Below are 22,388 nucleotides of genomic sequence, written 5' to 3'. Positions count from 1 at the left end.
GCAGGGGGATAGGGAGGGGGGGCTGAGGGGGGTCGGCAGGGGGGATGGGGAGGGGGGCTGTGGGGGTGGGTAGGGAAATGCAGGGAGGGCTGTGGGGGTTCAGCAGGGGGACGCAGGGGGGATGGGGAGGGGGGGTTGTGGGGGGTTGGTAGGGGAATGCTGTGGGAGGATGGTAGGGGTGCCATGAAAAATGCATTTTGGGGCCGCTTTGCTGGTAGGTTTCTCCTGAAATGGGCCGTGGTGGGTGGAGCCCAGTGGGGAGCAGGCCTGCCCTGTGCTGGGCCGGGCCTGCCCGCCCCTGGGGCCGGTAGGTGATGTTGTTGCTCCTGGAACCTGGGTGCTCCTCTCTGCCAGTCGCTTTGCCTGGTTATTCTCGGCTGGGCCTGGTGCCTGGGCTGGGGACAGGAAATGCCCCATGTGACACCCACCTGACCCTGTTCTTCATTGATTCCAAGGCCAGAAGGGTCCCTGGTGATCCCCGGGTCTGACCCCTGTGTAACACAGGCCAGAGACCTGCCCCACTCCGTAACCCCTAGAGCAGAGCTGTTAGAAAACAGCCACTCCTGGTTTAAACCCTGTGGGGCATGGAGAATCCACCAGGCCCCAGGGAAGTTGTTCCAAGGGTTAATTACACCTCCTCTCAAACCAGGGGGTGTGGAATGATCCAGACCTAATGCAGGAGTTTCCACACCGAGTTCCCCCCCTCCCCCCCCCAAAAAAACGAACCCCCCCCCAATGGCCCTGGCCCCGGGAATTGAGTGCAAGAGGCAGCGGGTGGAGCCCTCCACTGAGATTCCTGGCTCTGCTGCTGGGTGGCTTTGGGCAAGTTCCTGCCCCTCCCAACCCCTGTCTATCTAGATGCCGAGCTCTTTGGAGCCAAGCTTGACTATCAATGTTCATCTTGTGATGCTTTCTGATGGGGTGGGGGTCTGTCCCACGCCCGGCACAGTGGGGCCCTGATCTCTGCTGGGCGGGCAGGGTGCTGTACAGGTCTGGTTTGCACTGTGGGGCCCTGATCTTGGGGGGTGGGGGTCTGCAGCAGCTGGTACAATGACGCCTGAGTTCCGTCAGGGGGAGGGGAGGCTGGGGGTTGTGCAGAGCCCGGCACAGTGGGGCCTGATCTCGGGCATAGCCATAACATGAAATGCATTCAAGGCTTAGCAGAGAGGCAGGCCTGCTAGCAGCATGCTTCATCTATAATAGACTCCCCTGCCCCTCCAGCCCCCAGAGCTGTGAGGCACCCAGGAGTAAAGCCGTATCGGAGACCCTAAAGCCAGCACCTCAAGCTCCGATTACGGTGAGGAGCAGAGCAAGAACAGGCCCGTTCCTAGACTCTGGAGTTTGTCTACATCTGTGCAAAGGTGACCTGGGAGTTGGGGGAGAGGGGATGTTGGAGGTGGGCCCAGAGCAGCTCCCTCCATGCTGCAGTGCCAGAGCCCACCCAGGGGATCAGTGCTTCCTGCAGGGCGCAGCTGGGCCCCAGGGGTCTGTGAAAGCAGGTGGTTCCGGATGCTCCCCACCTACAGTTGAGCAGTGAGATCTGGAGGGGCTGCTGCCACAGGCCTGGGCTGGTGCTGTCTCGGCCCTGAGTGCTCTGTGTCCCAGGACTGGCCACGATCTTTCAGGTGGGGTGAGCCTGCGAGGGCTCGCAGCATAGCTAACAGTTTGCTGGGCATGCAGAGGTGCTTTGGCCACACATGCCCACGCTGGTGAACGGCCCTCAATGCTCGCTTAGAGAGAAGTTAACACAAGGGACATTGCTCTTGGCTGGCAGAAGTCTCACCAAGCTGTACTGGTGACCAGGGACTGGCTAGGACGCAGCCTGCACTGACCTGCTACGGGTAGATCACTGAACCCTTTACTGCTAAACTACTTCCTTAGCTGTAGGCTGTGCCAGCCACATAATGCCTCGTGGCACGGCAGCACACGAGCGCCCAGCACAGAACCCCCCCAGGGGCAGCGGTGGTACTGTGTTGTGGCCCTTCCCTGCCCCCTACCGCACCATCACGGCATGCCCCGCCTGTCACCTGGGAGCGTTTGTACTAAAGTGTGTGTGTGTGGGGGGGGGGGAATGCGGCAGTCCCTGTAACTGGGGCAGCTGCTTGGCCCATCCAGAGCAGGAGGGCAGGCCAGCTCCATAGCTGCCTGCCATGACCTGCCCTGAACAGAGCTGGGCTCCCCAGCAGGGTCCACAGAGCCCAGCCGAGGCTGGCAGAGTTGCCCTGATTGATCGGAATAGGGACTGGCACCCACCCCCAAAAGCTGCAGGGTCCGTTTGAAGAAATGGCCTCGGCTAGGGTGTGCTCACAATCCTGGGCTGGCTCCCTGGCACGTGCCCAAGGCCCCATGAGCCCTGCCCCCAGCTTGTCCCTCTGCCCGGCTCAGGCTGAAGAGCCTGGGGCAGGGGGGTGTCTGGGGCTCGATTTGGCCAGTCCCTGGCAAACATTGAGCCAGGGATTTCCTGGGCGAGTGCTCGGCGTGAAGGAGCTGGTGGCCCAGTCGCCCTGTGCCCTCGCCCACGGTCCCCAGGGGAGATGGTGGGTGGGAGCCCCAGACAGGTTCGGAGGGGGGCAGCCACTGGCCGAGCCGTGCAGCATGGAGCCTGCTGCCCATGATCAGCAGGTGCCTGAGGAACAGCAGCCCCTGCCCGCAGCTCCACGTGGCAGGACCCTGGGACCGGGTGCGGGCAGCTCTCACACCCCGCTGCCATCTCAGGCCCAGGCCTGGCTCTGCCGGGGACACTGCCATGGCCTGGGCAAGGACCCAGGAGGAAGCCCTGAGTCCCAGCTGGGGGCGCTAGCCTGACGCTGCCGTGTCAGCAGGGAGCAGTGTGGGGGCTGGCAGGAGAACAAGCCTGCGAGGCCTGAGCCAAGGCTGCCCCGAGCCCCAGCACAACACAGGCACGGGGCACCAGGGCGCCTACAAAGCTTTATTGTCAGCGTCTGGACAGAGCAGGGCTCCGCGCCCCTTACTGGGCCGGGGGGCTGACGAGACACTGCTGAACACCTCTGACCCCGCCGTGCTCCCAGGCCCCTGGGCTGCCTGCAGCTGGCGGGGAAGGGAGCCCAGCCACGGGAAGGGCCGTTCGTGGGGCAGCTGCCCTCCCGCCCGACGGAGGCGCAGTCCCAGCCCCGCGGGGCCGAGCCAGCCTCCGGGGGCTGCATCCAGGGGGCGACAGCCAGCCCGGCTCCGGTGGATGCGTGCTGGAGGGGTGCGGTCTCAGGCCCGGCAGGAGCAGCGGTGTCTGGCTTGGGCAGCACACAGGAGGGGCTACTGTGGGTCAGTAGGGCGGGGCTTGATGTCGTGACTCTTCATGTAGGAGAGCAGCTGCTCGGGGATCTCGGCCAGCACGTCCTTGGCCAGGCGCGCCATGCTCAGCACCTGGTTCCCGGAGCGATCCACGTAATCCCGGAACGGCACGAACTGCAACACGAGACAGGCACTGCTGGGCCCCGAGCACCCCGCTGCAGCCACTGGGGGGCAGTGCTGGGCCCCGCAAGAACCCTGCTGCAGCTACCAGCAAGGCAGTGCTGGGCCCCCAAGGGACAGGGCAGTGCAGGGCTCCCTCCCAGGGGACAGGGCAGTGCAGGGCTCCCCCCAGGACCTCCCAGGGGACTGGCCTAGGGAGTGGGCGCTCCGGAGCCATGCCCTCGGTCCTGGGCCACGTTCTCAGGTAAGCGACATCACACTCTGGCTCGAAGGAGAGACAATACAGCAGGTGCTGCCCTCCTGCCCCATCGCAGCCCGAGGGCACTGTGTGAGGGTCAGGAGACGGGGGCTGCATGCATGCCGAGGGGCCCGAGGTCCTTCCCCAGCCCTTGTGCCCCCTCCACCATGCCGTCCTGAGGGCCATGCTGGGTCGGGGGCAGCCCAGGGGGTGCTGGGGGTGGGCGCGAGTTACCTGCACGATGTCCCGCTCTGCATAGCGCCCCCTGGAGGAGACCCGCACGTCATCTCCATCCAGTTCTTCCATGGCTGGGGATGGGGACTCCAGTCAACATTTACAAGCTGTCACCATCGCATCCCCCCCACTTGCCTCTCATGCCTCCCCCCACACACCCGTCCCCATGGGGCTGGGCTGGGCTACCCCAGTGCTGTGACGTGGGGGCGCTGCCTCCCCCACCTCCCCGGGTGCTCTGTGCATCTGGCCCTGCTGCCAGCTTTTCCTGCCCTCACAGCAGACACATAGTGCCCTCGGACTCCGACTCCCCCACCCCCGCAGCACCCCCGGAATCCAAACCCCCTGCAGCACCCTCAGACTCTGACACCCCCACCGCCCTACAGCGCACTCGGACTCTGACCCCCCCCCCGCAGCAACCTCAGACTCCGACACCCCCACCCCTGCAGCGCCCTCGGACTCCGACCCCCCACCCATCAGAGAGGAGACCTGCCCGGCTGAGCCAGTGCCCTATGAGCGGCCTTGAGCCATGGCTAGTGCTGGATGGTGTGACAAAGTGGGACTGTTCTTAATGGTTCCTCTGAATAGTGTGGGGGTGCCTCAGTTTCCCTTATGCAGTTCTTAAGTATCTAGGTGGTGGGGTAGGGGTGTATGATCCTTGCAGAGCCCTAGAGGGCAGGTGTGTGCAGGGGTCTGGACACAGAGAATGGCCGACACCCTGTTTCCTGGCAACTGGTGGCCTGGGCCCTTCCCCCCTGCAAGGTGAGAGCTAAAGGGTTGGAGAACAAAGGAATCAGGTGCCCTCCTGGCCTGGAAAGGGACAAAGCCCAGAGGAGGAGGGGCTGGGGGGAGTTTCAGTTTGGGGCTGGCTGGGACATGGAGTGAAGTGCAGACGTGGTTGTCTAGCTCACTGCCCCCCAAAATGGACCCAGCTGAGGGGTCCTGTTCTCTGCACCTGCAAACTCTGTGTTAGACCATGTTCCTGTCGTCTAATAAACCTTCTTATTTACTGGCTGGCTGAGAGTCACGTCTGACTTCGGAGTTGGGGGGCAGGACCCTCTGGCTGCCCCAAGACCCTGCCTGGGCGGACTCGCCGGGGGAAGCACACGGAGGGGCAGAGGGGGCTGAATGCTCCGAGATCAGACCCAGGAAGGTGGAAGCTGTGTGAGCTGTGTGTCCTGCAGACAGGCTGCTCCCAGAGAGGAGACTTCCCCAGAGTCCTGCCTGGCTTCATGGGGAGCAGTTCCAGAGCATCGCCCAGGGACTCCGTGACAACTGGTGGCAGAGGTGGGATCTATTGCACTCCGTGGACGGCGCTTCCTGCAGTAAGTGACTGGGGAGCAGTAAAACGAAGGGGGATTGACAAGGACCAGGTGTGCTGAAGATTCAGAGAGAGACGGTTTCAGGGGGCGGTTAACCCCTGGGAGTGTGTGACCAGCGAGAAGGACTTTTGCAGGAATATGGTCCCCCGGGGGATTGCAGCGAGCAGTCCCAGGGGCGGAGGAGTCTACAGCTCGACCCTGGCAAAGAGGTGGTGACCTCGAGAAGGGCTGGCACACTAGGGGTTCTCCCTGGAGACCGTGGGGAGCTGAGAGCACACAGGCCTGTGAGTTCACAACAACTTGGGAAGAGCGGAGTGATGGCCTGTCACCGTCTGCTGAAGAAGGGCATTGTAACCCTGTGCAGAAAGAGAGGGTTACACATTGGAAAGTTTACCAAGGCACAGTTAATTGTGCAGCTGGAGGAGGATGACCGCTCTAAGGAACAGATTCCTGACCCGAACTGGGGCTATAGCAGGATCTGGGAGCAGCTGGAGTGGGAGCCAGGCACTCCCAAGACTCCTGTCCCCGACCAGACGAGGGTCTTCACGATCGGGTTCCCCATCGGGGGATCGGAGACGGATGGGATTGGAGCTGAGTCCGAAGGAGCAAGAGGACTGTGAGAGACAGCGAGAGCCCGAGAAGGAGCTGCAGAAGCAGCAGCAGCATGAACTGGCGATGGGGGAGCGGAGAGGCCTAGGGGACCTCCCCGGCGTGAGTGGGGATAGACCCCGGGGGGCCAGTTCCGCAGGGAACCTCGAGACTAAATTGCTGCCCCTGCTTCGAGCAGGGGGTTGGACTAGATGACCTTCTGGGGTCCCTTCCAACCCTGATATTCTATGATTCTATGAGGGGGGGATGTTGATTCCCACCTCACTGCCTTTGAGCAGGCTGGAGATTTGAACCAGGGGGATCCTGCGGAAAAGCCCTGGTGTCTAGCTCCCTTGCTGGGTCCCAAGGCCATAGACTCCGTCAGCCAGATGGGTGGGGAAGTGGACAGGCTCGCACTCCTGACCCCAACCTATATGTCTGTGTGGAGTCTCCTGGGGCCAGGCCCCTCGGACCCCCAGTGGGAGCGGAAGGTGATGGTCAATGGGGAGCCATTCCTGGGGTGGCAAGACCCTGGGACGGAGAGAACGGTTGTCAGGCCCTGGGTGGTGCAGCCTCAGATGCTGAGGGGCTGTGTGAGCTGGGTGAGGTTCCCAGGGACGAAGCCCCTCGCCCTGCCTGTGGCCCAGATCCCTGTGCAGACCCAGGAGGGGTGGGGCTGGCTGGTCGTTGGGGTTCTCCAGGATACCAGCTGCGAGACCCTGTTGTGGGGTGACTGTGTCTCTTTGGGACAGGATCCAGGCCTTGCTCCTGTAACTGCCGAGGGGTTTGAATTTGAATCCAGGGAACCAATCGGCGGAGAGGGAAATGGTCAGTGAAAAGGCAGATGACCTGGCTGGCAGGGGGGAGGAGCGGCTAGGCTCAGGCTACCTGCCTGCCTGTAACCAGCCCCCTGGGGCTGGGTGGGACAGAGAGATGCTTCCCGCCCCCCTTGCACACCGGAGAGGGGGCTCTCGCTGGCTCTGATGCACTGAGGAAAGCAGGGAGCTCGCTGCCTGCCCCCACTGGGACAGCAAGGGCAGCGCTGAGCACAGGGGGAGCTGAGACCCCAGCTGAGTGGGGGGAGACACAGGCAGGGCAGGGGATCTGTTGGGAGTGGCAAGGTGCTTGGTAAGGAAAGTCTGGATGAGCCTAGGCAGCCTTGTGAGCTGATGGCTGTGTCTAGTCAGCAGGGTGGGAAGGCGAGGAGAGTGGAAGATGAGAGTCCCTGGACCTTACCTGTTAGCTGGGTGGAGAATTGTGACAGTGAAGGAAATGTGTCTGTGTCTGTCAGGGGTATTGACTTGCCTATGGAGGGAGCTACCCTGATCTCCAAGCAGTTGACTGTGACCAGCCTTGTGCGCTGGGACCAGGGGAATGAGATCCCAAGCTGTGTGTCTGGTACAGGAGAAAGTGTGTCCGGCTCTTCTTTGTCTGTGGAGCAGACAGAAGGGGCCTTTCAGCCTGTGATGGTTGAGGGTAGTGCAGTTGTCTCAGAGCTGGTTCTGGATTCAGCTAAAGCCCAGGAAGGGAATGGGGATAAGTTTGTGTCTGCTCGGGAGAATGGCCCTGTAACTAGGTCACATCCAGTTAGTGTCTATGCAAAATCCCAGAGCCCAGACAATTCTGGTGCTTGTATTTTGCCTGTTGCTAGTGTGTGGCTGGGAAAGGGTGGAGCAACTCTGTCTAATCAGGGTGAGATCCTAGCCAGGGCACAAGGAGAGCATGAAGGTGATGTGATTGTGTTACCTACTGAGGGTGTGGAAACCTGTAGCAAGAAGGAAAAGATTCCTGAGCTTGTGTGTGGCAAAGGGAAGGAGAATGCTTCTGACCTGTTATCTAGGAAATCTGTAAGTCTGCCTGAAAGGGGATTGTGTAGGAATCCACCGGATGGGCCAGAGGTAATTCTGGATGTAAGGGAGACCCAGAAAGAGTCTGTTGTTGCTCAAGAAAGTGTTCCTCTAGAGCAAGCCCTAGGTAAAGAGGGTAAGAGCAGAATTTCTGTGAGGGGTGAATTGTTGCATAGAAAAGCCCCAGGGAAAGGAATCCTCATGGAGTCTTTGCAAGCAGTTTACTGCAACTGAAGGGTGTGAAAGTGATTTAATCAAGAAAGTTTCAGTTCCTAACGGCCAGAAATTTTCTGTTGTGAATGGATCCACTGACTTTCCTGTTGAAAGACCCAGTGTGGATAGCTTTGAGAAGGTCTCAGATGGAGTGAAAACTGTTAAGAAAGTTAAACAGTCCTATAACCAAGTGGCTGTGTTTGGCCAGCTTGTTGGGGAGAAGACCCAATCCAAGTTTGACCCCCTGGGGTTTTGGGGTGGCCAAAGGGCACGGGCCGCATAAACCCTCCCACATGCCGCCTGCGAGCGCTATCGACCACCCCCGACCTAAGGGAGGGCGTGAAACTGGAAGGGCCTGGTGTAACTCCTACCAAGGAATGGGAGAGATGCTGGGGCATCCACGGGAACGTTGGTGGTTTCGAACTTCCCCAGGTCACCGCCTAAAGTGACCCTGCTCAGTTCGATCTCAAAGGGGGGAGAGATGTGATGAAGTGGGACTGTTCTTAATGTTTCCTCTGAATAGTGTGGGGGTGCCTCAGTTTCCCCTATGCAGTTCTTAAGTATCTAGGGGGTGGGATAAGGGTGTATGATCACTGCAGAGCCCTAGAGGGCAGGTGTGTGCAGGGGTCTGGATACAGAGGATGGCCGACACCCTGTTTCCTGGCAACTGATGGCCTGGCCCTTTCCCCCTGCAAGGTGAGAGCTAAAGGGTTGGAGAACAAAGGAGTCAGGTGACCTCCTGGCCTGGGAAAGAAACAAAGCCCAGAGGAGGAGGGGCTGGAGGGAGTTTCAGTTTAGGGCTGGCTGGAGACATGGAGTGAAGTGCAGACGTGGTTGTCTGGCTCACTGCCCCCCAAAATGGACCCAGCTGAGGGGTCCGGTTCTCTGCACCTGCAAACTGTTTTAGACCATGTTCCTGTCGTCTAATAAACCTCTGTTTTACTGGCTGGCTGAGAGTCACGTCTGACTGCGGAGTTGGGGGGCAGGACCCTCTGGCTTCCCCAAGACCCTGCCTGGGCAGACTCGCTGGGGGAAGCGCACGGAGGGGCAGAGGATGCTGAATGCTCCGAGGTCAGACCCAGGAAGGTGGAAGCCGGGTGAGCTGTGTGTCCTGCAGACAGGCTGCTCCCAGAAAGGAGACTTCCCCAGAGTCCTGCCTGGCTTCATGGGGAGCAGTTCCAGAGCATCGCCCGGGGAACTCCGTGACAGATGGTCAGAACTGCACACCCACAATGGCCCTGGCCACCGAACTTACCATCAAACTCCGCCGGGCCCACTCCCACGATGATGATGGACATGGGCAGGGCAGAGGCCTGCAGGGCAAAGGAGAGAGTTACTGCCAGCCCGGAGCCTGACACCTGTGGCTCCTCCATGCCTCGCCAGCCTGGGCCCCCCCTGCTGTTCCCAGGGCTGACACAGAGCTCAGATGGCACAGGTAAGGCGCGGGTATCCCAGCCAGTATCCCTTCACTCCAGGGCCTTGCTGCCCAGGGAATGGAGCCCTCAGGCCAAGTCAGCCTGGCCCCGGAGCTGCGGCACTAGCCTCACCCCAGAGCCGGCGGTGCAAAGGTGGGGGAGTAGCACGCAGGGATTGGGCGAAGGGGGGAATAGCACAAGGGGGACGGACTGGGGAAGGAATAGTGTGTGGAGGGCGGGGGGAATAGCGTGCAGGGTGCAGATGGGGGCAGGTGGAAATAGCGCGCGGGGGGGGAATAGCAAGCGGGGAACGGCTGGGGGTGGGCGGGAATAGTGTGCGGGGAGGCCAGGGTGGGAATAGCATGCAGGAGCTGCCCGGGGGGGGGAGGGAATGGGGAGTGGCCAGCCCGGGGGGGGGGGTGGGATAGCATGCAGGAGCCTCCCAGGGGGAGGGAATGGGGCTGGGGGGGTAATAGCGTGCAGGGGGACGGCCGGTGGAAATAGCGCGCAGGGGATGGCTGGGGGGGAGGGAATGGGGTGGGGGATAGCGTGCGGGGGCCAGGGCGGGAATAGCATGCAGGAGCTGCCCGGGGGGGAGGGAATGGGGAGTGGCCAGCCCGGGGGGGGGGTGGGATAGCATGCAGGAGCCGCCCAGGGGGAGGGAATGGGGGTGGGGGCAATAGCACACAGGAGCCGCCTGGGGGGTGATACTGTATAGGGATCGGGTGAGGGGGGGCCAGGTCAGACCAGCCTCACATGAGCGAGACTCTGCCACCCTGGGCAGCGCTGAGCTTGGGAGACCCAGGCCCATGGGAGGGCGCCGAGCCAAACCACCAGATGCTGGCTCCAGCCCGGCTCCCCTACGCGGGCTCCCTTGTCTGCAGCGGGACCGGGCTCCCCCGCACCCCCCCCGCACTGCCCCTGCCCCCGCCCACCCCACTCACGTTGACGATGGCCTCCTTGGTCTGGAGCATGTCGGAGATGACGCCATCAGTGACGATGAGCAGGATGTAGTACTGAGATCCGTCTGTCACCTGGGCAGCCGAGCTAGGGCACAATGCAGAGGCAGGGGACTCGTGCCAGCCCCACTCTGCCCCCCACGGGGTGGTTTGCTAGAACTTCCCCCTTTCTCCGCCAGCCAGGCGTGGCTCCTTGGGGCCATGCTGGGGGCTGCGCCGCCTGGCTGCCCCTCAGGGTGCCCAGCCACAGCCCCACAGAGCCCACGGCTCCTCAAATGCCTGCTCAGCCCAGCCCTGGAGCTCAGCTCTCAGGCCCGGCCATGCCTGCTGCTTCCTGGCCTATCCCACCAGCTGCTGGGCCCCAAGCTCTGAGTGGCCCCCTGCCCCACAGCCAGTGCCAGGCCCCGAGCTCTGAGCCGAGACACCCCCCCACAGCCAGCGCCGGGCCCCGAGCTCTGAGCCGGAGCCTCCACCCCACCCCCTGCAGCCAGCGCCAGGCTGCAGTGCTCTGGGGCACAGGAGGGCACCCTCCCTGTGTGCCCGTGGCCCAGCCTCTGCCCCACTCACCGGGCCACCTGGTTGATGACAGGGGCAAAGTTGGTGGGCCCGTACAGCTGCACCGTGCGCAGGCTCTGGAAGTAGGACTCCAGGACGCCATCGATCCCCACACAGCTCGGGTTCTCCACCTCGCTGTTCTAGCAGGGGAGAAAGCCGGGAAGGCTGAGCTCAGCGCTGGGCAAGTCCCTGGGTGTGCACGCGCCGGAGACAGCCATAGGGCTGGGCCCTCTCCAGAGCTCTGCACCCAGAGGGCTCTCCCCACAGGAGCCTGCAGCCAGCGGATCAGCCAGGACAGACCCATGGGATCGCCAGCCCATTCCCAGGGCCGGAGCAGAGCGTGAAGGCCTAGCGGGGTTCCCTGGAGCCTGCCCTCCTGCGTGCTGCCCTATCCCATTCCAAAATGCCCCATGCTGCCCCATCTGCCCCGGCCCGGCCTGCATGGTGGGAGCAGCAGTCAGGACCCAGGGCAACACCACTGCTGGGAGTCGCCTCCCATCCCACCTGGTCCTGGGGGCCCTGTGGAGCGCCCCTAGCCCTGGGTGTGGGGCTGGCAGAGGCCCTGGCACTGCCTCCTACCAGGGGGAACTGATGGGAAATGCTGCCGTCAGGTGGGACCTTGGCACCAAAGCCGTACGCGGGGAAGAGCTTGTCGCTGTCGTAGTCCTGGATGATCTCGCCGACGGCCTTCAGTGCCATGGCGTAGGCGCTCAGCTGGTATGGGCTCATGTAGTGCAGGGAGGTGGGCTGCGACGGGACCCCTGCCGGGCACACACAGCACCCACCTCAGCCTGAGCTGTGCTCCCCGGTCCTGCCCCATCCGCCCTGGGCCCCTCGCTCCTACCCCATCCACCCCGGGCTCCTCCCTCCCCCCATCTTCTTCAGGCCCTCCCGTCCCTGCCTCCCACAGGGTCCCTATGCCCACCCTGCCCTCTGCCCCCATATCCTCCCCAGCCCCCTCTTCCCAGGACCCCCATGTGACGAAGTGGGAATGTTCTTAATGTTTTCTCTGAATACTGTGTGGGTGCCTCAGTTTCCCCATGGCATTTCTTAAGTCTCTAGGTGGGGGGATAAGGGGGTGTGATTGGTGCAGAGCCCTAGAGGGCCAGTGTGATGGTGTCTGCACAGAGAATGGCCGACACCCTGTCTCCTGGCGACTGATGGCCTGGGCCCCTCCTCTGCAAAGGGGCCTACTGAAGGGGTTGGAGAACAAAGAGACCAGGTGGCCTCCTGGCCCGGGAAAGAGACAAAGGCCAGAGGAGGGGCGGGAGAGTTTCAGTTTGGAGCTGGCTGGGGAAATGGAGGGAGGCCAGAGGAGGCTCTCGCCTCCTGCCCCCCAAGACGGACCTGACTGAGGGGTCCTGTTCTCTGCACCTACAAGCTCTGTGTTAGACCATGTTCCTGTCGTCTAATAAACCTCTGTTTCCCCGGCTGGCTGAGAGTCACGTCTGTCTGCAGAGTTGGGGGGCAGGACCCTCTGGCTTCCCCAGGAGCCCCGCATGAGCGGACTTGCGGTGGGAAGCGCACGGAGGGGCAGAGGATGCTGAATGCTCCGAGGTCAGACCCAGGAAGGTGGAAGCCGGGTGAGCTGTGTGTCCTGCAGACAGGCTGCTCCCCGAGAGGAGACTTCCCCAGAGTCCTGCCTGGCTTCATGGGGAGCAGTTCCAGAGCATCGCCCGGGGACTCCGTGACACCCCATCACCTTGCCCGTCTGACCCCCGTTTGAAGGAACCCTGTGGCAGGCCCCCAGAGTCTGGGGGGCGGGTAGCTGGGACTGGGGCGAGAATGGGCTGGAGAGCAGCTCCCTGGAGGCAGGACCCCCAGGCCCTTGCCGTGAGAAGGGTGGAGGAGGAAGGAGCTCGGGGGCGACCCAGGGCTGAGCTGTCCCTCGGTTCCCGTGGGAGGCACCTGGGCCCAGCCCGTGCAAGCAGCACTCACCGTTGGAGGCCGTGAAATCGATGGCGACCGTGAAATTCAGCTGTGTCCTGCGAGGGCAGGAGGGGAGAGTGAGAGAGCGCTCCCCCAGCCCCCAACGACGCATTCCCAGCTCCCCTCCCCCCACCCCGCTCCCCCAGCCCCCCAATGACGCGTTCCCAGCTCCCCTCCCCCTGCCCTGCTTCCCCAGCCCCCCAACACATTCCCAGATCCCCTACCCCTACCCCACCACCCTCCCATCCCCCAAACCTGCTCCCCCAAACTCCCCTCACACCAGCCTCCCCTTCCCAGCCCCTGCAGACCCCTGCCACCCCTCCCCGCAACTCCAGCAGCATCGGTTCCCTCTCCTGCTCTCTACCAGCTCTTCCCACCTCCCGCTGTCCCCTGCCCCCTCAGAGGCCAGGGCCCGTCTCCCCGGCACAGGGGCTGCTGCCAGCAGTGGGTGCACGACTCCCTTGGGTCTTCGCGCGGGAGGCTGGGCCAGGGCCATGGTGGCAGAGTGGGCAGATGCAGCCCATGTGGAATGGGGGGCGCAGGGTGAGGAACAAACCCCAAAGGGGCTGAGGAGTGCAGAGGTTTGAACAGAACTGCCTGGGGGGACATGCGGGGGGGGCCCTGGGCACCCGCTCACCCGCCTCGGATGTAATCCACAAAGGTGAACTCGGACTCCACGGCGAAGGAAAGAAGGGTCACCTGGCGGAGACAGAACGTCAGAGACCCCTGAGACAGGTCCCCCTCTCCCCACTGACCCCCAAGACAGACCCCCCCCACAGACACAGACCACCGAGACAGGTCCCCCCAGAAAGACCCCCGAGACAGAGCCCCCCCCAAGACAGACCCCCCCTTCTCCCCAGAGTCAGACCCCGCTGAGATAGGCCCACCCAGAGTCAGACCCCTGAGATGGGGCCCCCCTCTCCCCAGAGCCAGGCTGTGAGGGAGTAGGGAGTGTTACCCGGGAATGCTGCGTGGCACTTTTACTGGTTCCTATCTGCATTGGTACGAGATGGTGGTGGGATGTCAGGGGGTGACTTCACTGCGGGGAGATACCTGAGCCTGTCACCTGAGCCAGGAGGGGGTCGGGGCCAGGTGACACCTTCTGCCCAGGAAACTGGACAAAGGCTGGAGGAGGGGCGGGGGGGTGGCTGGGTGAGGCTGCTGGAGGGGGTTTCAATTTGCAGTTGGCTGGGGAGATGGTGGGAGGCCCAGAACCCAGGTCTGGGCTCCCCCCGACCCCCCAAGAGGGACCTGACTGAGGGGTCCTGTTCTCTGTACCTACAAGCTCTGTTTGGGACTGTGTTCCTGTCGGCTAATAAACCTTCTGTTCTACTGGCTGGCTGAGAGTCATGGTGAATCGCAGGAAGTGGGGGGTGCAGGGCCCTGACTCTCCCACACTCAGTGACACAGGCCCCCCAAGACAGGTCCCCCCAGTGTCAGACCCCACTGAGACAGGCCCTCCCAGGGTCAGACCCCTAAGACAGGGCCCCCCTCTCCCCAGAGCCAAACCCCCCAAGACAGGGCCCCCCTCTCCCCAGAGACAGGCCCCTAGAGAGACATCTAGAGACACTTACTGGAAACAGAATGTCAGAGACCCCCACCAGAGACACCCCACAACAGCCCCGCTCTCCCCAGGACAGACCCCCCAACAGACCTCTGCCCCTCCACATAGAGACCCCCCAAATACCCTCTGTCTCCCCAGAGACCCCCCCAAAGAAATCCTCCCCCACTTCGCAGGGAGAGAGAGCTGGAGAAACCTCTCTTCTGTCCCCCCCAGGACAGACTGAGGCTGCAGGGCAGGCGCAGGGCTAGTCGGAGCTGAAGGAAGGGAGCTGTGGGGTGCATCACCAAGGGGGCAGGGGGCAAAGAGGGAGCCGGGGGCACTGCCTGGTCACGGGGGGGTGGGGGCACATTCCCTCAGGGGCCCCGGCAGGTTTCACGCACTGTTCCGGAGTTGATGTATTTCTTCTTCTTGCATTTCTTCTTTGGATTTAACACCTGATGGAAGCAGAGGAACAGTTCAGGGACCCCAACATCAGCACCTCCCCCGGCTGTTCCTGACAGCCCCCCTCCGGCTGCCAGCCCCCCTGGCCACCAGCACCCCCCCACCCCGGCCATCATACTCTGTGAGTTAAATTCCTGAGCCCAGAATCTCGCCTGGATTCTAACCCTGCAGCGAACTCCACAAGAATGAGGCCCCCGCGAAAGTCACCCGAACCGGCAAACGCCCGCCAGCCCAGAGCTGCCCACTGGGAGAACTCCTCCATGCCCCAGAGCTGGCCCAGGCCCCCAGCTCCAGTGGGGCTGAGCCAGGCATGGGGGGAACCAGGAGAGCTGGGCAGCAGCAGGCCTCACCTCATAGACAGTGAACTGGCTCTGAGCGCGGGAAAGCTCCCGGTAGCTTGTGGCAAACTCCCCGATGAAATCGTGGCTGTGGGGCAGAGAGCACAAGGCAGGTGGCAGTGGGCAGCACAGATACTCACTCAGCCTGTCGTGGGGGGAGAGGGCATGGGGGGCCTCGGCCACTAAAACCTGGCACACCATGGGCAGAGCCTGCGAGACAGCCCCCTGCTCTGACCTCTCAACCCCACTCCCCTCCCAGAACCAGAGAGAGAACCCAGGAGTCCTGGCTCCCAGCCCCACCCCCCCGATCCAACCCACTAGACCCCACTCCCCTCCCAGAACCAGAGATAGAACCCAGGAGTCCTGGCTCCCAGCCCCACCCCCCCGATCCAACCCACAAGACCCCACTCCACTCCCAGGACTGGGATAGAACCCAGGAGTCCTGGCTCCCAGCCCAGTGCCCACTAGCCCTTGCTCCCTCAGAGGCAGGGCAGAAAGGGGGTGGCTGGAGGATGAGAGAAGGGGCAGCCCTGGGGCCCAGACACAGGAGCCTTCCAGCAGGCAGCCCCAGCAGGGCGGAGAGGTGAGGCCCAGCAGGTAGGGGCAGGAACCCAGCCAGGCCAAGGGCTGCTCCCGCTGGCTCTGGACAGACTCAGGGACTGGCTCCTTGAGCCCCAGAGCATGGAGGCCGGCGGAGGAGATCCGCCGGCTGCAGGGTGGCCAGGAGAGCAGTGGCATGGGTACAGCCCAGGGTGAGCCCAGGGAGAGCGAGGGGGAGGGGGTTCTGGCCAGGGCAGGCCCAGGGATCAGGCCTAAGGCCAGGCCGTGGCTGGACATGGCCCCGCCTGCCCCCGGGCTGCTAGCAGCCTGATCCCACCTTCCATCCCGGTCCCAGTCGTACACGTCTATCTTCACCGTCCTGAAATACAAGTGCGGGTAGCAGGTTAGCAAGCACCCAGGATGGGCCCGGAGAGCCCCACGGGGCCTGGCACCCCATGCTCCCCCATCCCCGCCCCCTTTCCCCTGCTGGGGCCCTGCTCCCCCATCCCCGCCCCCGTTCCCCTGCTGGGGCCCCTGCTCCTTTATCCCTGTCCCCGTTCCCCTGCTGGGGCCCTGCTCCCCCATCCCCGCCCCCACTGGGCCCCCACTCCCCCGTCCCCACTCCTGGGCCCCCGCTCCTGCATCCCCTCCCCCACTCCTCTGCTGGGGCCCTGCTCCCCCATCCCCGCCTCCACCAGGGATCCACTCCCCTGTCCTCACCCCCAGGGCCCCGCTCCCTCATCCCTGCCACCCCGCTGGGGCTCCACTCCCCCATCCCTGCCCCCGGGGCCCCGCTTCCCCATCTCCTCCCCCGCTTTGGCCCTGCTCCCCGCTCCCCTCCTCCCCCAGGCCAAGCCATGCCAGAGAGCTGCCCCTCCTGCCCCCCACAGGACTGGCTCAGAGAGCTGCCCCTCCCCACAGGGCCTGCTGGGCCAGGGAGTTTGCGTGTCTGGGATCTGCTCGCTCTGGCTCTGTGCTTGCAGCCCCCCGTGGCGGGACAGGGACACGTGTCTGGCTCCTGACCTGTCATAGTCCCCGTTGCACAAGGCTCGCACGGGGATGGAGAACGGCTGCCACACTGGGTTGAGTGTGTTTTTCACCACTTCTGTCTTGTGGCAAATTGTGAACCTGGAGGCGGCACCAGAGAAGTGGGTCTGAGGGCAGGCACTAGCAGGCAGGAGCCCACCCCAGCTGCCCCCCGCTGGGCGCCCGCCCGTGCAGAGTGGGGCGTCACACGGCCCCAAACGTACGTGCCATCCTCGTTGCTGCGGTAGAAGACGAGGAAGGGGTCGGATTTCCCGAAGAAGTCCTTCTTGTCCAGCTTGTTGGCGCAGAGCTGCATGGTGACAATGTCCTGAAAGAAACGGACTCCGTCAGGGCGGGGGTCAGGATCCAGGCAGGGGGTGCGTGGCGAGGGGCAGCTGCCGACGCGGGCAGGCGGCTTGTTCAGAGCCTGTAGGGCAGACCCTACCCGACCTGGGCCAGCCCACTGACCTGGGGAGAGCGGCGCCCCACCCAGCCCCATGCCTTCTCCACACACACACCCCTTCGGCCCCCCCAGCACAGCCCCCCAGGTACACATGCCTCAGCCCTCCCCTGCCACCAGCGCCCCTGGGCGTCCCGTGGGTCCCGCAGCCAGCCCGGAGCGTGGGCAGCGTGGCCAGGCCAGCGGAGACGCACTCACCCGGCAGTTGCTGAGCTCCTCAGCTGACAGCAGGATGGTCCCACACTTCTTCCCTGGGACCCCCCTGGGACAAGAAACACCCCGTTAGGCCGGCAGGAGTGGACGGCAGGCAGCCCAGGGCGCGGCTGCAAGGGGTTTGGCTGCTCTCCCCACCACGTCCTGTCTGCCCCATTTCAGCCCACTGAAGGGCCCAAGCCAATGGCCAGAGCAGAGCACTCTCCCAGCAGGGGGGGCTGTGGGGGCAGGGCAGGGTGATGGCGGGGGGGGGGAAGCTCCCAGCCGGGGGCGCTGGGGGGGCAGGGCAGGCACCGGATGTGGGGGGGCTCCCAGCAGGCGGTGCTGGGGGGGGGCAGGGCAGGCACCGGATGTGGGGGGGCTCCCAGCAGGGGGTACTGAGGGGGGCAGGGCAGGCACCGGATGTGGGGGGGGCTCCCAGCAGGGGGCGCTGGGGGGGGAGGGCAGGCACCAGATGTGGGGGGCTCCCAGCAGGGGGTGCTGTGGGGGGGGGCTGGGCAGGCACCGGATGTGGGGGGGGCTCCCAGCAGGGGGTGCAGGGCAGGCACCGGATGTGGGGGGGCTCCCAGCAGGGGGTGCTGTGGGGGGGGGACGGGGCAGGCACCGGATGTGGGGGGGCTCCCAGCAGGGGGTGTTGTGGGGGGGGACGGGGCAGGCACCGGATGTGGGGGGGCTCCCAGCCGGGGGCGCTGGGGGGGCAGGGCAGGCACCGGATGTGGGGGGGCTCCCAGCAGGGGGCACTGGGGGGGGGAGGGCAGGCACCAGATGTGGGGGGCTCCCAGCAGGGGGTGCTGTGGGGGGGGCTGGGCAGGCACCGGATGTGGGGGGCTCCCAGCAGGGGGTGCTGTGGGGGGGGGACGGGGCAGGCACCGGATGTGGGGGGGCTCCCAGCAGGGGGTGCAGGGCAGGCACCAGATGTGGGGGGCTCCCAGCAGGGGGCGCTGGGGGGGCGGGGCAGGCACCGGATGTGGGGGGGCTCCCAGCAGGGGGTGCAGGGCAGGCACCAGATGTGGGGGGCTCCCAGCAGGGGGCGCTGGGGGGGGGAGGGCAGGCACCAGATGTGGGGGGCTCCCAGCAGGGGGTGCTGTGGGGGGGGCTGGGCAGGCACCGGATGTGGGGGGGGCTCCCATCCCCCACATACTGGCTGGGGGGCAGTATGTGGGGGATGGGGGGACTGGCTGGCTGGGGGCAGTACGTGGGGGACGGGGGGACTGGCTGGCTGGGGGCAGTATGTGGGGGATGTGGGGGGGCTGGCTGGGGGCAGTATGTGGGGGATGTGGGGGGGCTCCCAGCAGGGGGTGCAGGGCAGGCACCAGATGTGGGGGGCTCCCAGCAGGGGGCGCTGGGGGGGGGAGGGCAGGCACCAGATGTGGGGGGCTCCCAGCAGGGGGTGCTGTGGGGGGGGCTGGGCAGGCACCGGATGTGGGGGGGGCTCCCAGCAGGGGGTGCAGGGCAGGCACCGGATGTGGGGGGGCTCCCAGCAGGGGGTGCTGTGGGGGGGGACGGGGCAGGCACCGGATGTGGGGGGGCTCCCAGCAGGGGGGTGCAGGGCAGGCACCAGATGTGGGGGGCTCCCAGCAGGGGGCGCTGGCTGCGGGGGGAGCTGACACAGCGACAGGTGTGGTGGGTGGCGGGCGGGATGCTGGCTGGCTGGGAAGACGGTGGTGCTGAGGAATCGCTGACCTCGGAGCCCAGGGCCCTGCCGTCGCTCGCCCGCACTGCTAGGCAGGCTGCTGGCTGCAGCGGGAGCCATGGCTCATGTGGGGCAGCAGGCAGCGGGCGCTGGTGTCTCCCTGGCCCTCTACGCTGCGCACTTCCCAGCCACACTGTCCCTGGGAGGAGCTGGAGTGTGGCCGGCCGCCCCCGGCCAGGCTCGGCAGAGCCAGACTGCGCAGCTCCTTGCACTGTGTGCAGCTTGCACACCCCTCCCCTGGGCACCAGGGCCTGAGCCTGAGCCGGGTCACGGCCCCCTGCGCCAGGGCCTGCAGATTTCAGGGCGGGTTTGCTTGGCACATCCCCACTGCCCTCAGGAGGGAGAGCACGTGCTCTGCCGGCCGCGGGGACCCTTCCCTCGGGGAGCTGCACCCCCACAGGGAACTGAGCCCATGGGGACTGGCTGCCCCTCCAAGCCGCCTTTCTGCCAGCAGGCAGGGCCAGGAGCCCTGGGGGCAGGGCAGGATGGTCCCTGGGGCTGCGGGACGTTGTTGGGGGTCCCCCCCTCAGCCCAGCCTCCCCCAGCTAACCCCTGAAGAAGTTGTCTCACTTCCTTCCTGGGCCTGTGTCTGAGTGCAGCTGGCCCTGCTGCTCCAGGCTCCATGAAAGGCCTGCCCAGACCCAGCCCCCCATGTGCACCCTGGCATGGGCCTGGCGGGCTCAGGGGCCTTTCCCCTCTGGGGGACACTGGCTCTGACCTGGCTCCACGGCAGGGCCTGGCTGGCTCTAGGGGAGATAGTATGTGGGCGACGGGGGGGACTGGCTGGCTGGGGGCAGTACGTGGGGGACGGGGGGACTGGCTGGCTGGGGGCAGTACGTGGGGGACGGGGGGACTGGCTGACTGGGGGCAGTACGTGGGGGACGGGGGGATTGGCTGGCTGGGGGGCAGTACGTGGGGGACGGGGGGGGACTGGCTGGCTGGGGGCAGTACGTGGGGGACGGGGGGACTGGCTGGCTGGGGGCAGTACGTGGGGGACGGGGGGGACTGGCTGGCTGGGGGCAGTACGTGGGGGACGGGGGGGACTGGCTGGCTGGGGGCAGTACGTGGGGGAGAGGGGGACTGGCTGGCTGGGGGGCAGTACGTGGGGGACGGGGGGACTGGCTGGCTGGGGGCAGTACGTGGGGGACGGGGGGACTGGCTGGCTGGGGGCAGTACGTGGGGGAAAGGGGGACTGGCTGGCTGGGGGCAGTACGTGGGGGACGGGGGGACTGGCTGGCTGGGGGGCAGTATGTGGGGGTCGGGGGGACTGGCTGGCTGGGGGGCAGTATGTGGGGGACGGGGGGACTGGCTGGCTGGCTGGGTGCAGTATGTGGGGGACGGGGGGCGTGGCTGGCTGGGGGCAGTACGAGGGGGACGGGGGGACTGGCTGGCTGGCTGGGTGCAGTATGTGGGGGACGGGGGGACTGGCTGGCTGGGGGCAGTACGTGGGGGACGGGGGGACTGGCTGGCTGGCTGGGTGCAGTATGTGGGGGACGGGGGGCGTGGCTGGCTGGGGGCAGTATGTGGGGGACGGGGGGACTGGCTGGCTGGCTGGGTGCAGTATGTGGGGGACGGGGGGCGTGGCTGGCTGGGGGCAGTATGTGGGGGACGGGGGGGACTGGCTGGCTGGCTGGGGGCAGTACGTGGGGGACGGGGGGACTGGCTGGCTGGGGGCAGTACGTGGGGGACGGGGGGCGTGGCTGGCTGGGGGCAGTATGTGGGGGACGGGGGGACTGGCTGGCTGGGGGGCAGTATGTCGGGGACTGGGGGGACTGGCTGGCTGGGGCAGTACGTGGGAGACGGGGGGACTGGCTGGCTGGGGGCAGTACGTGGGGGACGGGGGGACTGGCTGGCTGGGGGGCAGTACGTGGGGGACGGGGGGGACTGGCTGGCTGGCTGGGGGCAGTATGTGGGGGACGGGGGGACTGGCTGGCTGGGGGCAGTATGTGGGGGATGGGGGGACTGGCTGGCTGGCTGGGGGCAGTATGTGGGGGACGGGGGGGACTGGCTGGCTGGCTGGGGGCAGTATGTGGGGGACGGGGGCGTGGCTGGCTGGGGGCAGTATGTGGGGGATGGGGGGAGTGGCTGGCTGGGGGGCAGTATGTGGGGGACGGGGGGACTGGCTGGCTGGGGGGCAGTATGTGGGGGATGGGGGGACTGGCTGGCTGGGGGACAGTATGTGGGGGACAGGGGGCGTGGCTGGCTGGGGGCAGTATGTGGGGGATGGGGGGAGTGGCTGGCTGGGGGGCAGTATGTGGGGGACGGGGGACTGACTGGCTGGGGGGCAGTATGTGGGGGATGGGGGGACTGGCTGGCTGGGGGCAGTACGTGGGGGACGGGGGGACTGGCTGGTTGGGGGGCAGTACGTGGGGGACGGGGGGACTGGCTGGCTGGGGGCAGTACGTGGGGGACGGGGGGACTGGCTGGCTGGGGGCAGTATGTGGGGGATGGGGGGACTGACTGGCTGGCTGGGGGTCAGTATGTGGGGGACGGGGGGACTGGCTGGCTGGGGGGCAGTATGTGGGGGTATAGGAACTCCAGCCCCAGGCCCTCCCCCCGCATGGAGCCCCCAGGAGCAGGTGAAGGGAGGCTCACGTGAGGGGTCTCTCCAAGCGGCTCCGCTGGGATCCGATCACTTCGCCCAGCGCCACGAACGCCTGGCCCAGAAAGTCCTGCCAACAAGGCTCGCTAGTTAGGGCACACACAGCACTGGTCTCGCCTGCAGGTGGGGAGGGCAGCCCATGGCGTGCCTCCAGACCCCACCCCGGGGTGCCTCCAGGGCAGGGCATCTCGGATCCCCCCACACCGCATCCCAGGGTGCCCCCACAGCAGGTAAGGTCAGAACCCAGCAACCCCCATATAAAATGATGGGGTAAAAATGAGCTGGGACCACTCGAGAGAGATCTCATAGAATCCTAGAATATCAGGGCTGGAAGAGACCTCAGGAGGTCATTGTGACGAAGTGGGACTGTTCTTAATGTTTCCTCTGAATAGTGTGTGGGTGCCTCAGTTTCCCCTGTGCAGTTCTTAAGTATCTAGGGGGTTGGGTAAGGGTGTATGATCCTTGCAGAGCCCTAGAGGGCAGGTGTGTGCAGGGGTCTGGACACAGAGAATGGCCGACACCCTGTTTCCTGGCCACTGATGGCCTGGGCCCCTCCCCCCTGCAAGGTGAGAGTTAAAGGGTTGGAGAACAAAGGAATCAGGTGCCCTCCTGGCCCGGGACAGGGACAAAGCCCAGAGGAGGAGGGGCTGGAGGGAGTTTCAGTTTGGGGCTAGCTGGGACATGGAGTGAAGGGCAGACGGGGTTGTCTGGCTCCCTGCCCCCCAACATGGACCCAGCTGAGGGGTCCTGTTCTCTGCACCTACAAGCTCTGTGTTAGACCATGT

General features: G+C 65.2%; 2 protein-coding genes across 2 annotated transcripts in view; both read right to left on the bottom strand.

Annotated features, from left to right (window-relative positions):
* Positions 1-2,915: 2,915 nt before the first annotated feature.
* On the bottom strand, positions 2,916-21,665 carry LOC141990308 (copine-9). Its single transcript, XM_074957259.1, has 15 exons — positions 21,597-21,665; positions 17,294-17,357; positions 16,860-16,963; positions 16,633-16,737; positions 15,947-15,988; positions 15,082-15,157; positions 14,671-14,724; positions 13,364-13,425; positions 12,736-12,782; positions 11,377-11,558; positions 10,810-10,937; positions 10,228-10,330; positions 9,124-9,181; positions 3,902-3,975; positions 2,916-3,423 (listed from the first exon to the last, which is right to left on the bottom strand). Exons 3-15 carry the CDS (start codon positions 16,949-16,951, stop codon positions 3,271-3,273), a joined length of 1,176 nt encoding a protein of 391 aa, XP_074813360.1. The 5' UTR covers positions 16,952-16,963; positions 17,294-17,357; positions 21,597-21,665; the 3' UTR covers positions 2,916-3,270.
* The window catches only part of LOC141991285 (copine-9-like), a 46,222-nt gene continuing 41,028 nt past the window's right edge, over positions 17,195-22,388 (bottom strand). Inside the window, exons 18-19 of the mRNA XM_074959597.1 lie at positions 21,597-21,673; positions 17,195-17,357 (exon numbers count right to left, since the gene is read on the bottom strand). Coding sequence (XP_074815698.1) covers positions 17,195-17,357; positions 21,597-21,673 — 240 coding nt within the window. The remainder of the gene's footprint in view (positions 17,358-21,596; positions 21,674-22,388) is intronic.

The sequence above is a fragment of the Natator depressus genome, chromosome 7 (genome assembly GCF_965152275.1).
Source record: "Natator depressus isolate rNatDep1 chromosome 7, rNatDep2.hap1, whole genome shotgun sequence".
Classification (NCBI taxonomy): domain Eukaryota; kingdom Metazoa; phylum Chordata; order Testudines; family Cheloniidae; genus Natator; species Natator depressus.
This window is presented reverse-complemented; position numbering and strand designations above follow the sequence as displayed.

What these genes read in the sequence shown, in the direction of transcription:
- LOC141990308 (XM_074957259.1), bottom strand. Translation starts at nt 16,951, where the DNA reads ATGCAGCTCTGCGCCAACAAGCTGGACAAGAAGGACTTCTTCGGGAAA. An exon ending in GACTGGGACCGGGATGGAAG is followed by an intron (nt 15,158 to 15,946) that starts GTGGGATCAGGC and finishes TCTGCCCCACAG; the next exon opens with CCACGATTTCATCGGGGAGT. An exon ending in CCAAGGAGGCCATCGTCAAC is followed by an intron (nt 9,182 to 10,227) that starts GTGAGTGGGGTG and finishes TTTGCCCTGCAG; the next exon opens with GCCTCTGCCCTGCCCATGTC.